This window comes from Rutilus rutilus (assembly GCF_951802725.1).
Source record: "Rutilus rutilus genome assembly, chromosome: 8".
NCBI lineage: Eukaryota > Metazoa > Chordata > Actinopteri > Cypriniformes > Leuciscidae > Rutilus > Rutilus rutilus.
This window is the reverse complement of record NC_140222.1, coordinates 2,579,702-2,593,261: the sequence shown is the minus strand read 5'-3', so window position 1 is coordinate 2,593,261 and position 13,560 is coordinate 2,579,702. Positions and strand designations below refer to the sequence as shown.

The 13,560-nt window shown below is 37.3% G+C and overlaps 2 protein-coding genes across 5 annotated transcripts in view; both read left to right on the top strand.

The window, feature by feature from the left end:
- Positions 1-38: 38 nt before the first annotated feature.
- Positions 39-9,996, top strand: LOC311295732 (uncharacterized protein). 2 transcript variants are annotated; one of them, XM_084417236.1, is made up of 4 exons: positions 4,308-4,980; positions 5,302-5,349; positions 5,621-5,821; positions 8,289-9,993. In XM_084417236.1, the coding sequence occupies exons 3-4, from the start codon at positions 5,773-5,775 to the stop codon at positions 9,101-9,103; spliced, it is 864 nt and encodes a 287-aa protein (XP_084273362.1). In that variant the 5' UTR covers positions 4,308-4,980; positions 5,302-5,349; positions 5,621-5,772; the 3' UTR covers positions 9,104-9,993. The 2 variants fall into 2 exon arrangements, with proteins under 2 accessions (XP_084273363.1, XP_084273362.1); XM_084417237.1 differs by lacking the exons at positions 4,308-4,980; positions 5,302-5,349 and adding an exon at positions 39-60 and having other exon boundaries at positions 8,289-9,996.
- A 1,615-nt stretch (positions 9,997-11,611) lies between these two features.
- LOC311294918 (uncharacterized protein) overlaps positions 11,612-13,560 on the top strand; it is a 49,063-nt gene continuing 47,114 nt past the window's right edge. The window contains exons 1-4 of one of the 3 annotated variants that reach the window (XM_084416009.1): positions 11,658-11,680; positions 11,760-11,800; positions 12,122-12,169; positions 12,421-12,681. In XM_084416009.1, coding sequence (XP_084272135.1) covers positions 12,657-12,681 — 25 coding nt within the window. In that variant the 5' untranslated portion in view covers positions 11,658-11,680; positions 11,760-11,800; positions 12,122-12,169; positions 12,421-12,656. Of the gene's footprint in view, positions 11,801-12,121; positions 12,170-12,271; positions 12,682-13,560 lie in introns of those variants that run through there. The other 2 variants (XR_014628134.1, XM_084416010.1) reach the window with 2 other exon arrangements.

The window sequence follows — 13,560 nt, the reverse complement described above, 5'->3', positions numbered from 1 at the left end:
TATTGTCAACAGATTTGAGCAAACGACACGATCAGCTATTGTGACATCTGCAAGATATAGGTAAGTTTTATAATGGCTTTTATTTCAATAATCTGTGATGAACCATGTTTCATATGCAACACAAGACACACAAAAAAGTTGAGTTAACTGTATTGGTGCGCCATTTGTTTCTTGCAAATCTGTAATATTTTTATATGTTTAATCTTTTTTTATTCTTAATTTTTTTTACAATGTGACCATAAATACTTAAAGTGGGTGGACTATTTTTTTAACTCAGTAAGTGATTTCTTCTTGATTTTGTCAGATCTGCCCCTCCTCCTTTTGTGAAGCTCCTCCTCCTTCAGGTAAGCTCCTCCTCCTTCAGTGAAGCTCCTCCCACTGCAATTCACCAATAAATGCTGGAATTTTCCCATCAGCTACAAGTGAAGACGAGCATCAAACCATCAGGAAGAGCTGAAATCTGCAAAGACAGAGTTTATTGAAGGACAGTGAGAACAGGAGAGATCCAGAACACTGCAGAATGAAACACACTGAAGAACAAAGAGGTTGGTGTTTATTCCTGATTCTTCATTAGTGAGGCTGAAGAACATTAAGGTTATAAAGCAGTTCATCAGATTTAGCTCTGTTATAGTAGGACAAATCTAGTTGTGAATTATAATTAAAGCAGCAAATAATGAACCGGGTGCAATTATTTATTTTTTTAACAAGGATGTTTGTTATCTGTGAGTCAATATTAGTATTATCTGAGCATTTTTTTTCTGTTTATTTTACATCTGGTTCACAATTACTGCAACCATGTTACCAAAATTATGGATATGTCTTAATACAGTTTTTGCACATTCCAAAATATTGTTATTATCTTGCTAAAACACCAACATTTAAAAACAATGATCAAATAAATAGACTTTGCTACACGTGGTTTAGTTTGTGTAAAAACAGGGAGTGTTAAAGGAGCCGTATGTAAGATTGTGGCCAAAACTGGTACTGCAATCACTTTCAAATTACTGTAGAGCGGTGTATCCCCTCCCCCTCCCCCCCGACTCCAGGTTGCCAGATAGGCTGCAGGATCCAGCAGGAACGTTTGTAGCTGCAGCTGTGGTAACTAGAGCAGAGCTGGCAACCCGGATGCTGAAACACTACTGACTTCGTGATTGGTAGATAGGTCGAGGGCGGCGCTTCAGGCCAAAACACAACATGACATCATCAACATCAGTTGAGGGCTGCAACTTCACTTTTATAATGACAATATCCTGGCTGGACTACTGTTGTCAGTGATATAAGTATTTGAAATGAACATGATTTCTCAATGACATATCAGGGCCATTTTATGATTAATTGAAATACATTTCTTACATACGGTTCCTTTAAAATTATAGCATTATTGCGTATTTTTAAAATGTTAATATTTTAGGTAGTTGCATAGTTTATCAAATATTTAATAGTTCTCACTTCAAAAATGTGATTTATTCAGAGCCCCTAAAGGGACATGGTGATGGAAAAACTATATTTCATTGTTTTTGCGTTCTTTAGGGTTGCAAATGAACAAAGACGTTTGCTTTCCTGCTCCAACCCCCTCTTTCTTACCACAAGGGCCATTAGTGATCCGTAAAGAAGTGCTGATAGTGATAAAGGTCTGTCGGCCAAGATGTGTGTGTACATCTGAGGTTTGCTAAATGTCACACCTTCAGTACGATGTGGGAAAGCTGTAATCTGCTGATTGGTCAGTTTAAATGTCTCACATTTGGTTTCAATCACATGTTCAAAAGGATTAAAGAAGATTGTGAGGCTTTGTCTACAGCTGGTGTTAAGATGCGTTTTGGTCAGTTGGATCACAAGTATACAAGGGCCCAATCCCGTTTACACCTGGTGCTTCAAATCCATCTCTTTTATCCACTTTCGACCACTTTTGTTCTGTTTCTTTGAGGGGACGGTCTATGGGCAGGTAAATGTACGAGCTTTCAATATAATGGGTGAAATAAGCTCATGCAATTTGCATATGAGCATGACCAGAGATGGACAGAAAAATAGACGCAGAGTTTTGTTTCTGCTCTTAAAGCTGCAAGTCCACGTCAAACACAGAGTTTTCCTTCTTCAAACCAAACTTGGGTCTTCAGCCAACAAAGTTTAAATGCCGTCTGGCTACAGCGCTTCCCATAATGTTTACGCATTTGTGTCTGTTTGAACACACTCAGACCTGAAGAGCCACATGACAGTTCATTCACAGGAGAAACCACATTCATGTTCTTTGTGTGGAAAGAGTTTTTCGCGTCTGCAGGATTTAAAAGGACATCAGAAAATACACACTGGTGTAAGAAATCATATGTGCTTTGAGTGTGAGAAGACTTTTATCACAGCTGAAGATTTGAAACGGCACCAGAGAATTCACACTGGAGAGAAACCTTACAAGTGTTCACACTGCGACAAGAGATTCAATCAATCAGGATCCCTGAAAAAACACATGAGGATCCACACTGGAGAGAAACCTTACATGTGATCAGTGTGGGAAGAGTTTTACACAACAGGGACACCTTAAGTCTCACATGATCATCCACACTGGAGAGAAACCGTATCACTGCACTGCATGTGGGAAGAGCTTCACTCATTCATCTACTCTACACAGACATATAAAAACTCACATTAAGTAGTTCATCTTCAGTTATAGTATTAACTCTACTTTAGTGCTGCAAGGATATTGCACAGCTCCAAGATCTTCTCGTCTGAGCTCTGCGGTCTGTCGCCGCTCATCAACATCAGAATATTGAGATGACCAATCAAATTAAAGTAGACGGGCTTTATGTTCACAGAAGCTGCTGAGCGCATGTTCTAGCGCTTCAGTTAACGGTCATGAAGTGTGAGATCAAATATAGCTAAACTAAACATTTCATATTTGACAGCTATTTTAGGATAGAAATGATAAGTGACCGACAAAAATAATCAGGAAAACTGATGTATATAAATATCAGTTGAGCCTATGTTTATGACCCCGAACCCCCTGAACTATTTTTTACTAGCTGTTCTTGCTCAGGAAGCTGAAGAAGAGGCTGATTGAGACGCTTTATTATCTTGTTAGTCAATAAAGAGAGAGATCTGTCTTATTTGCTTCCAGTTTTACTGTCTTTTTGTATTTTCTGCACCAAGTATTAAACTTTTATTGTCCATTTCTATTGTCTGCTCCTCCTTCTTGCATCAAGAAAAAAAAAATTGTTAATTCTAATGTTTTCCTACTGTTAGTTTGATTGCTTCTATTGCTCTCTGCATTTGTAAGTCGCTTTAGATAAAAGCGTCTGCTAAATGATAAAATATAAATGTATTGTGTTTAACAGATTTTATAAGGAAGCAGACTGATGGAGGTAAAATGTGTGCAATGGTACTCTTGGATCTCCAAAAAGCTTTCGACAGTGAATCATTCAGTACTGTAAGATAAATTAAGTGTCATGTGTTTTTCCAAGTATGCTGATAGTCTGGTTGAACTTTTATTAAACTGGGAGAATTCAAAGTGTAGAAATTGATGTGTTTCTCTCTGAATAAACAATTATTAATAATGGAGTTCCCCAGGGAAGTGTCTTAGGCCCCCTTTTATTCCTCCTATACATAAATGATATGCAAGCAGTTTGTGACTGTAATTTGTTCTCTGCTTTACTGGTTTCAGACAAGGATGTCAGTAAAATACAAGTGATATGAGGAGTTATATAAAGTAAGAGACTGGCTCTCTGAAAATAAACTCTTATTGCATTTAGGTAAGAAACGGGATCATGTTATGTGAGTCTAAAAGTAAACTGAACAAGGTTCCTAACCTGTCTGTCAAGGTAGGGGATTGTGTAATATCAGACAGAAATAGTGTTAATTATCTTGGCTGTGTCCTTGACAATGATTTAAGTGGTGCAAGTATGGCTATGAAAACTTTAGGTAAGGCTAATGCTAGAACAAAACTTCATGCTAGATATGTTAGTTTTCTGGCTAAACAAAATATAAAACTACTTGCATCATGTTTAGTGCAATGTCATTTTGAGTAAGCATGCATTTCTTGGATGTCTGGTCTGTTTTGTGTATGGTTGGATAAGTTACAGAAATCTCTAAATAAATTGATACGATTTTGGGTTTGAGTAGTTTTTCACATGTTGATGATCCCATTTTAGGGATTCATTGGATTTCCCAATGATTTATTTCTTTCCCCAGCCAAAAAATAAAATATAATTTCTTACTGATCCCAAACTTTTGAACGGTAGTGATTAATATTACAAAAGATTTATATTTCTGTTCTTTGAAACTTTCTATTAATCAAAGAATCCTGAAAAAAAGAAATTTGAACATCAAATAATCATATTAGAATGATTTCTGAAGGGTCATGTGACACTGAAGACTGGAGTAATGATGCTAAAATTCAGCTTTGGTCTCAGGAACAAATTATACTTTACTATATATTCACATATAATTTTTTTTTTTTTATTTTTTTTTTATTGTAATAACATTTCACAACATTACTGTTTTTTTAAATGCAGCCTTGGCGAGCAGGAGAGGCTTTTAAAAACATGCCTGATAAAAGTTGAATAAGGCCACTGGGAATGGCATCAAATACTACAGCAAACTCTTTAGTAGTTACAGGGATCTTATAATGATTAAGGAATTCACAGTAAAGAGATGTTCATTGTTCTTAAATAACTGACCAAAATTATACCGTTATTGTACCAGTTTCTGTAAAATAAAGATTTATTTTTTTAACGTAATATATTGTTTGGTTCCAAATTACAGAGTTGAGTGGAGAAAAGTTATGCTTAAAAATGAGTTTTTGATAATCTATCATTTATTTCGTCTCGCGGTGATGACGTCACCACTTTCGCGGTCGCGCGTCTCCTGAGTCTTTTGAGGTAAACAGTTCACACGTTAAATCTCGTAACTGCACAATAAAGTTTACTCAACATTTTACGGGGTCTTTTCAGAAAGGTTTTCATCGTGTGTCTGTTTCTTTTCCCATACAAAACGGTAAGATGTAAGCGAACTTCTTTGTTGTTATGAAGTTATTAGGGAATCGGATTCATGTGGACAAATTACAAGGGTTGATAATGTTATCAGCGGCTGTCTTTATATTTACATTTATATTACTGTTGATATATTTTACTGTATCATTATTGTACTCTACATTCTTGTTGAATGAGTATTGATAGTCTATGGCTCATCACTATTATCAGAGCAGCTGAAAAGCCTCTTTATTTCATGTCAATAGATCCTGTTTTCTCCTCATTCATTATGCTGATGTCTTCAGATCTGTAAATTGCCACATTAAGCTCATTTTATTGTCAACAGATTTGAGCAAACGACACGATCAGCTATTGGGACATCTACAAGATATAGGTAAGTTTTATAAAGGCTTTTATTTCAATAATCTGTGTTGAACCATGTTTCATATGCAACTCAATAAACAAAAAAAGTTAAGTTAACTGTATTGGTGCGCCATTTGTTTCTTGCAAACCTGTAAATATATTTTTATAATGTTTTAATCTTTTTTTTTTATTCTTAATTTTTTATAATGTGACCATAAATACTTAAAGTGGGTGGACTATTTTTTTTTTACTCAGTAAGTGATTTCTTCTTGATTTTGTCATATCTGCTCCTCCTCTTCCAGTGAAACTCCTCCTCCTTCTGTGAAGCTCCTCCCACTGCAATTCACCAATAAATGCTGGAATATTCCCATCAGCTACAAGTGAAGACGAGCATCAAACCATCAGGAAGAGCTGAAATCTGCAAAGACAGAGTTTATTGAAGGACAGTGAGAACATGAGAGATCCAGAACACTGCAGAATGAAACACACTGAAGAACAAAGAGGTTGGTGTTTATTCCTGATTCTTCATTAGTGAGGCTGAAGAACATTAAGGTTATAAAGCACTTCATCAGATTTAGCTCTGTTATAGTAGGACAAATCTAGTTGTGAATTATAATTAAATAAAGGATTCAAAAGGATTAAAGAAGATTGTGAGGCTTTGTCTACAGCTGGTGTTAAGATGCGTTTTGGTCAATTGGATCACAAGTATACAAGGGCCCAATCCGGGCCTATACCGTACGGTTCGGGATGAATACATGTACCATTGCTCCCCTAAAATATAGTCACAAACTTGCAATGCTCTCCCATATATTTTTTACTATACTAACTGTCCGTGGTTGGTAGTAGGGATGGGACTTTTTCTCGACAAAACGACCGACATTCGACACATGCTCCACTCGACAAAAAAAATAGAGTGTCGACATGTCGAGGGGGCGGGGCTTGTGGGATTTCCAAATTGCATTTTTTTTTTTTTTTTGCCTTTTAATTTATTACATTTCCTCGGTTACTTTAACCTCGGTTCCCTGAAGGTTTGCGTTGCAAACGCTATGAGAAAACTCCTTTTCTCGAGAAAAGAACGACCATGGTGTGTAAACAGAAGCAGCAGCGGAAATGGGCGGCGACAGCTTCTTACAGTGGCGGGAGCTTTTTCCTCAGCGCCGTCAACAGAAAGAGCGTTAACTGTAGGTACGTACACACCGCCGCCGACCTGAGCTGCAAATAAGCTCTGGCCGCCCTGTCAAGGACGCTTGTCAAAAAGTACGGGGAAGCTTGACCGCTCTGAATGGTGAGTGCGCGCGCGCGCGACCGGGACTCGCTCTCTCTCTCTGCTCGTGCGTGCGCGCTTAAAATGTCATATTTTGTTATGAACATTCACCCGCCAGTGTGGCGGATAGCCTTTTGAGATTTACTCGCCAAACAGAAAATCTACCCGCATTTGGCGCTTGGCGGGTGTTAATTTCGGACCCTGATGTAGAATATTTTCCACCCTCCGCATTGCTGCTGCTGCTCTTTAAAAAAAAAAGAAAAAAAAGGCCGACAATCCGACAAAAAGTCGACACATGGGCCTCGACAGTCGATTTCCCAAATCCCGTGTCGTTCCCATCCCTAGTTGGTAGCGATGGGTGGTAATGGATAAGAAATATAGTTTTACACCAGCATGCTGATAATGTTTCTTTATTGGACAATCCTAAAGCCTGAACCACTGCCTGAGGACGCCCATCTCCCTCTCTGCACATCTCCCTTGCAAAAGCGTTTGCATTCCCACATGCAATTTTGCGTTTGCTCGCAAATATCTCTAAGGTTTTGCGAGTATCAAAAAGTGTCTTGCGGGAACACAAAAGCATTGAAATATTATTCTTTCTCCCATCATAATATCCCATTAGGCCTAAAAAAAAAAAAAAGTTTGGTTCCGGTTGGTTGTCAGTTGAGGTCATGGGTCGGTAGGGATTTTTTTTTTTTTTTTTTTTTTTTTTTTTTTTTTCTCCAGTGGCAGTTTTACACACACACACACACGCGCGCTGATTTTAAATGTGTGTACCGGTACTTTTACGACAGTGATTCTGTATTCCCGTTTAAAGTCTGTTGTTGCCATAGACACGCAAAACGCACACACACACACACACACACACAAAAAGCCTTCGCGGGAGTTTGACAGGCGATCTCATAGTAGATTAACATGGAGGATTTGAACTTGAAAAACGGAGTGTACAGACATCTTTTTGTAGTCAAACAACATTCTTTGTTATGTTCATTTATGTGGTTTATTTGATTTTGATGCTATAAATTAACTAGAAGCAAGAGACGATCAGTTAGTTTTAACTGATGATCTAACTTACAGCGATCTGTCTCAAGAGCCACAAAACGGTATTTATTGTTTACATTTCTTTAAAAAATGACCACATTTGAAAGGTGAAATAACCAAATGAGACTTTGTTTCATATTAAAAGTAAGCTGGTAATGTTAACTATGTCCTGTCAGCATGTTGTCAGTGCCCTCTCTGTTCCGCGATATATTGCTGACCCCCCCCGTGTTTCTCTTAATGTTACGATTTCCAAACCTTAAGTTATAGCTCACTTTAGGAATTGACAGTTAAAGGGTTTTGATGCAATACTTAATGGTTTTTAACGGATTACTTAAGTGTAAAACAGCATTTAAAGGAAACTGTAATTTAATTAACGATGTGTGAAAGACCGTTCTTCCCCAGTCTCATAAAATAAATTTGGGTCGCACATAAATTGACAGGGTCGGTCGGAAACCGGAACCAAACAAATTTTTTTTTTAGGCCTTATTAGGGGCTCTATAGATTTGTGACTCTAATGAATAAAAAAATAATGTCTAGTACATTAATGCACTCCTTTCATGGAAAATTCCAGGGACATAATGGATCAAAATCATGATAATCTTGAATAACAGATGTTTGAACAAGAGCATTTTTTGATTTACTGAGCATTTTTTTAACTTTAATTTCAGGCCCGATGGATGAGAATGAAGAAGTGAATGAAGTGGAGAAACATCAAAGAAGATCTCAGAAATCGTTCACTTGCACTCAGTGTGGAAAGAGTTTCACAAGCAAACAGAAGCTCAAGGTTCACATGAGGATTCACACTGGAGAGAAACCGTTCACATGTGATCAGTGTGGGAAGAGTTTTACACAACAGGGAACCCTTCAGGAACACATGAACATCCACACTGGAGAGAAACTGCATGAATGTGATCAATGTGGTAAAACATTTTTGTGGGCTTCAGCCCTGAGGAGACACATGACAGTTCATTCACAGGAGAAACCACATTCATGTTCTTTGTGTGGAAAAAGATTTTCGCATCTGCAGGATTTACAAGTACATCAGAAAATACACACTGGTGTAAGAAATCACATGTGCTTTGAGTGTGAGAAGACTTTTGTTAGAGCTGGACATTTAAAACTGCACCAGAGAATTCACACTGGAGAGAAACCTTACAAGTGTTCACACTGCGACAAGAGATTCAATCATTCAGGAACCCTGAAAAAACACGAGAGGATCCACACTGGAGAGAAACCTTACAAGTGTTCACACTGCGACAAGAGATTCAGTGTGTCAGGATCCCTGAAAAAACACGAGAGGATCCACACTGGAGAGAAACCTTACAAGTGTTCACACTGCGACAAGAGATTCAGTGTGTCAGGATCCCTGAAAGCACACGAGAGGATCCACACTGGAGAGAAACCGTATCACTGCACTGCATGTGGGAAGAGCTTCACTCAATCATCTGCTCTACACAGACATACAAAAACTCACATTAAGTAGCTTATCTTCAGTTCCAGCACTTTCAAGTGTGATGCCGCCTCTCTTTCCTATTAGTTTGTCTAAACCAGCCACAACCACGGCTGTAGCCAGTTATGAAGTCACAGAGGTCCAGACTTCAGTATATTTCTGAGGTGTATATAATAAAGGTTGTGAAATAATTGCCTGATGTAGTATTAACTCTACTTTAGTGCTGCAAGGATATTGCACAGCTCCAAGATCTTCTCGTCTGAGCTCTGCGGTCTGTCGCCGCTCATCAACATCAGAATATTGAGATGACCAATCAAATTAAAGTAGACAGGCTTTATGTTCACAGAAGCTGCTGAGCGCATGATCTAGCGCTTCAGTTAACGGTCATGAAGTGTGAGATCAAATATAGCTAAACTAAACATTTCATATTTGACAGCTATTTTAGGATAGAAATGTTAAACAACCGACAAAAATAATCAGGAAAACTGATGTATATGAATATCAGTTGAGCCTATGTTTATGACCCCGAACCCCCTGAACTACCTCATATCTGGGACACCGGCGATTCTAGAACTCTTCAGCCCTGGCCACAACCATCGACAGTATAAAAGAAACATTGTCAACATTTGTCACATTAAATAGTTTATATTTAACTGTGAGATTCACATCAACTCAAAGATAAAGTTCCTTCTCAAAGAGCAATATCGCATATATCATTTTGCTTAATATAATCTATGTTTAACAGTACAAGTTTTTTTTTTTAACATTTTTTACTAACTGTTCTTGCTCAGGAAGCTGAAGAAGAGGCTGATTGAGATGCTTTATTATCTTGTTAGTCAATAAAGAGAGAGATCTGTCTTATTTGCTTCCAGTTTTACTGTCTTTTTGTATTTTCTGCACCAAGTATTAAACTTTTATTGTCCATTTTTATTGTCTGCTCCTCCTTCTTGCATCAAGAAAAAATAATTAGTTAATAACGTTTTCCTGTTATTAGTTTGATTGCTTCTATTGCTCTCTGCATTTGTAAGTCGCTTTAGATAAAAGCATCTGCTAAATGATAAAATATAAATGTATTGTGTTTAACAGATTTTATAAGGAAGCAGACTGATGGAGGTAAAATGAGTGCAATGGTACTCTTGGATCTCCAAAAAGCTTTCGACAGTGAATCATTCAGTACTGTAAGATAAATTAAGTGTCATGTGTTTTCCAAGTATGCTGATAGTCTGGTTGAACTTTTATTAAACTGGGAGAATTCAAAGTGTAGAAATTGATGGGTTTCTCTCTGAATAAACAATTATTAATAATGGAGTTCCCCAGGGAAGTGTCTTAGGCCCCCTTTTATTCCTCCTATACATAAATGATATGCAAGCAGTTTGTGACTGTAATTTGTTCTCTGCTTTACTGGTTTCAGACAAGGATGTCAGTAAAATACAAGTGATATGAGGAGTTATATAAAGTAAGAGACTCTCTCTGAAAATAAACTCTTATTACATTTAGGTAAAAAACGGGATCATGTTATGTGAGTCTAAAAGTAAACTGAACAAGGTTCCTAACCTGTCTGTCAAGGTAGGGGATTGTGTAATATCAAACAGAAATAGTGTTAATTATCTTGGCTGTGTCCTTGACAATGATTTAAGTGGTGCAAGTATGGCTATGAAAACTTTAGGTAAGGCTAATGCTAGAACAAAACTTCATGCTAGATATGTTAGTTTTCTGGGTAAACAAAATGTAAAACTACTTGCATCATGTTTAGTGCAATGCCATTTTGAGTAAGCATGCATTTCTTGGATGTCTGATCTGTTTTGTGTATGGTTGGATAAGTTACAGAAATCTCTAAATAAATTGATACGATTTTGGGTTTGAGTAGTTTTTCACATGTTGATGATCCCATTTTAGGGATTCATTGATTTCCCATTGATTTGTTTTATTTCTTTCCCCAGCCAAAAAATAAATACAATTTCTTACTGATCCCAAACTTTTGAACGGTAGTGATTAATATTACAAAAGATTTATATTTCTGTTATTTGTAACTTTCTATTAATCAAAGAATCTTGAAAAAAAATTTTAGCATAAAATCATCATATTAGAGTGATTTCTGAAGGATCATGTGACACTGAAGACTCGAGTAATGATGCTAAAATTCAGCTTTGGTCTCAGGAGCAAATTATACTTTACTATATATTCACATATCATTTTTTTATTTGTAATAACATTTCACAACACTACTGTTTTTTTAAATGCAGCATTTGTGAGCAGAAGAGACTTTTAAAAACATGCCTGATAAAAGTTGAATAAGGCCACTGGGAATGGCATCAAATACTACAGCAAACTCTTTAGTAGTTACAGGGATCTTATAATGATTAAGGAATTCACAGTAAAGAGATGTTCATTATTCTTATAACTGTCTGACAAAAATTATACCGTTATTGTACCAGTTTCTGTAAAATAAAGATTTATTTTTAAACGTAATATATTTTTTTGTTCCAAATCACAGAGTTGAGTGGAGAAAAGTTATGCTTAAAAATGAGTTTTTGATAATCTATCATTTATTTCGTCTCGCGGTGATGACGTCACCACTCTCGCGGTCGCGCGTCTCCTGAGTCTTTTGAGGTAAACAGTTCACACGTTAAATCATGTAACTACTATAAAGTTTACACAGTTTACTCAACATTTTACGGGGTCTTTTCAGAAAGGTTTTCATCGTGTGTCTTTCTTTTCCCATACAAAACGGTAAGATGTAAGCGAACTACTTTGTTGTTATGAAGTTATTAGGGAGTCGGATTCATGTTGACAAATTACAAGGGTTGATAATGTCATCAGTGGCTGTCTTTATATTTACATTTATATTACTGTTGTTATATTTTACTGTATCATTATTGTACTCTATATTCTTGTTGAATGAGTATTGTTAGTCTATGGCTCATCACTATTATCAGAGCAGCTGAAAAGCCTCTTTATTTCATGTCAATAGATCCTGTTTTCTCCTCATTCATTATGCTGATGTCTTCAGATCTGTAAATTGACACATTAAGCTCATTTTATTGTCAACAGATTTGAGCAAACGACACGATCAGCTATTTTGACATCTACAAGATATAGGTAAGTTTCATAATGGCTTTTATTTCAATAATCTGTGATGAACCATGTTTCATATGCAACACAATAAACTAAAAAAGTTGAGTTAACTGTATTGGTGCGCCATTTGTTTCTTGCAAACCTGTAAGTATATTTTTATGTTTTAATCTTATTTTTTTATTCTTAATTTTTTATAATGTGACCATAAATACTTAAAGTGGATGGACTATTTTTTTTTTTTAACTCACTAAGTGATTTCTTCTTGATTTTGTCAGATCTGCTCCTCCTCCTTCAGTGAAGCTCCTCCTCCTTCAGTGAAGCCCCTCCTCCTCCAGTGAAGCTCCTCCTCCTTCAGTGAAGCTCCTCCCGCTGCAATTCACCAATAAATGCTGGAATATTCCCATCAGCTACAAGTGAAGACGAGCATCAAACCATCAGGAAGAGCTGAAATCTGCAAAGACAGAGTTTATTGAAGGACAGTGAGAACAGGAGAGATCCAGAACACTGCAGAATGAAACACACTGAAGAACAAAGAGGTTGGTGTTTATTCCTGATTCTTCATTAGTGAGGCTGAAGAACATTAAAGGGCACCTATTATGTAATTTTGAAAATTACCTTTCATGTAGTGTGTAACACAGATCTAAGTGAACAAAAACATCATGCAAAGTTTTATATATGAAAGTTCACCGTAAAACAAGTTATTGTCTCTCAAAAGTAGGAGTTGACTCTGAGTCAATTTAATGAATCGTTTTTCCAATGAGTCATTTTCCTTTTCGTTTTGACATCAAGACGAAAAATGATCAAATTAGCCGCGCCCACTCATTGCGCGCGCAGACACCAGGGAAAACTTGAAAACATCATGGCCCTGTCCCAAATGGCACACTCTGGACTTGTGGACCTCCTCAGAGTCCACACTTTGGTGACGTCATGTAGTGCAGACCTATAGGGCCCTTGGCGCGAGTCCACGAGGGCACATAAAGAGGTATTTTTGGGACAGACTCGATCGTCACGCCGGAAATAACGGTCTGGTTGTTGTTGGACAGGAGAAATCACATTTTTGCGCTCCGACGTCTTATCTCCATGTCAACTACACAGCCTAATTCAGGGCTTAAAGTATTCCGGCATGAGGGCAGATCCGGCCTCCAGCGCAGGCAAAATTTATTTATCAGGCTGAAAATTACAGTCGGAGGCACTTTAATCTGACTTGAATAACACACCGGTCCCCTTCAACCTACCTGTCACCACTATTGCCACGCACTGGAGAACTCGACTGTTATATATTTGTATACTTCTTACGGTCCCTGAATGCATCTCACACGCAGCCTCGCTCTAACGTGCTTCTCTCGGAAACCAAAACAATGGCTACGTGGATGCTGTAGCTAGTGTTAATGGCTTATTTACAACTTTAAACATCT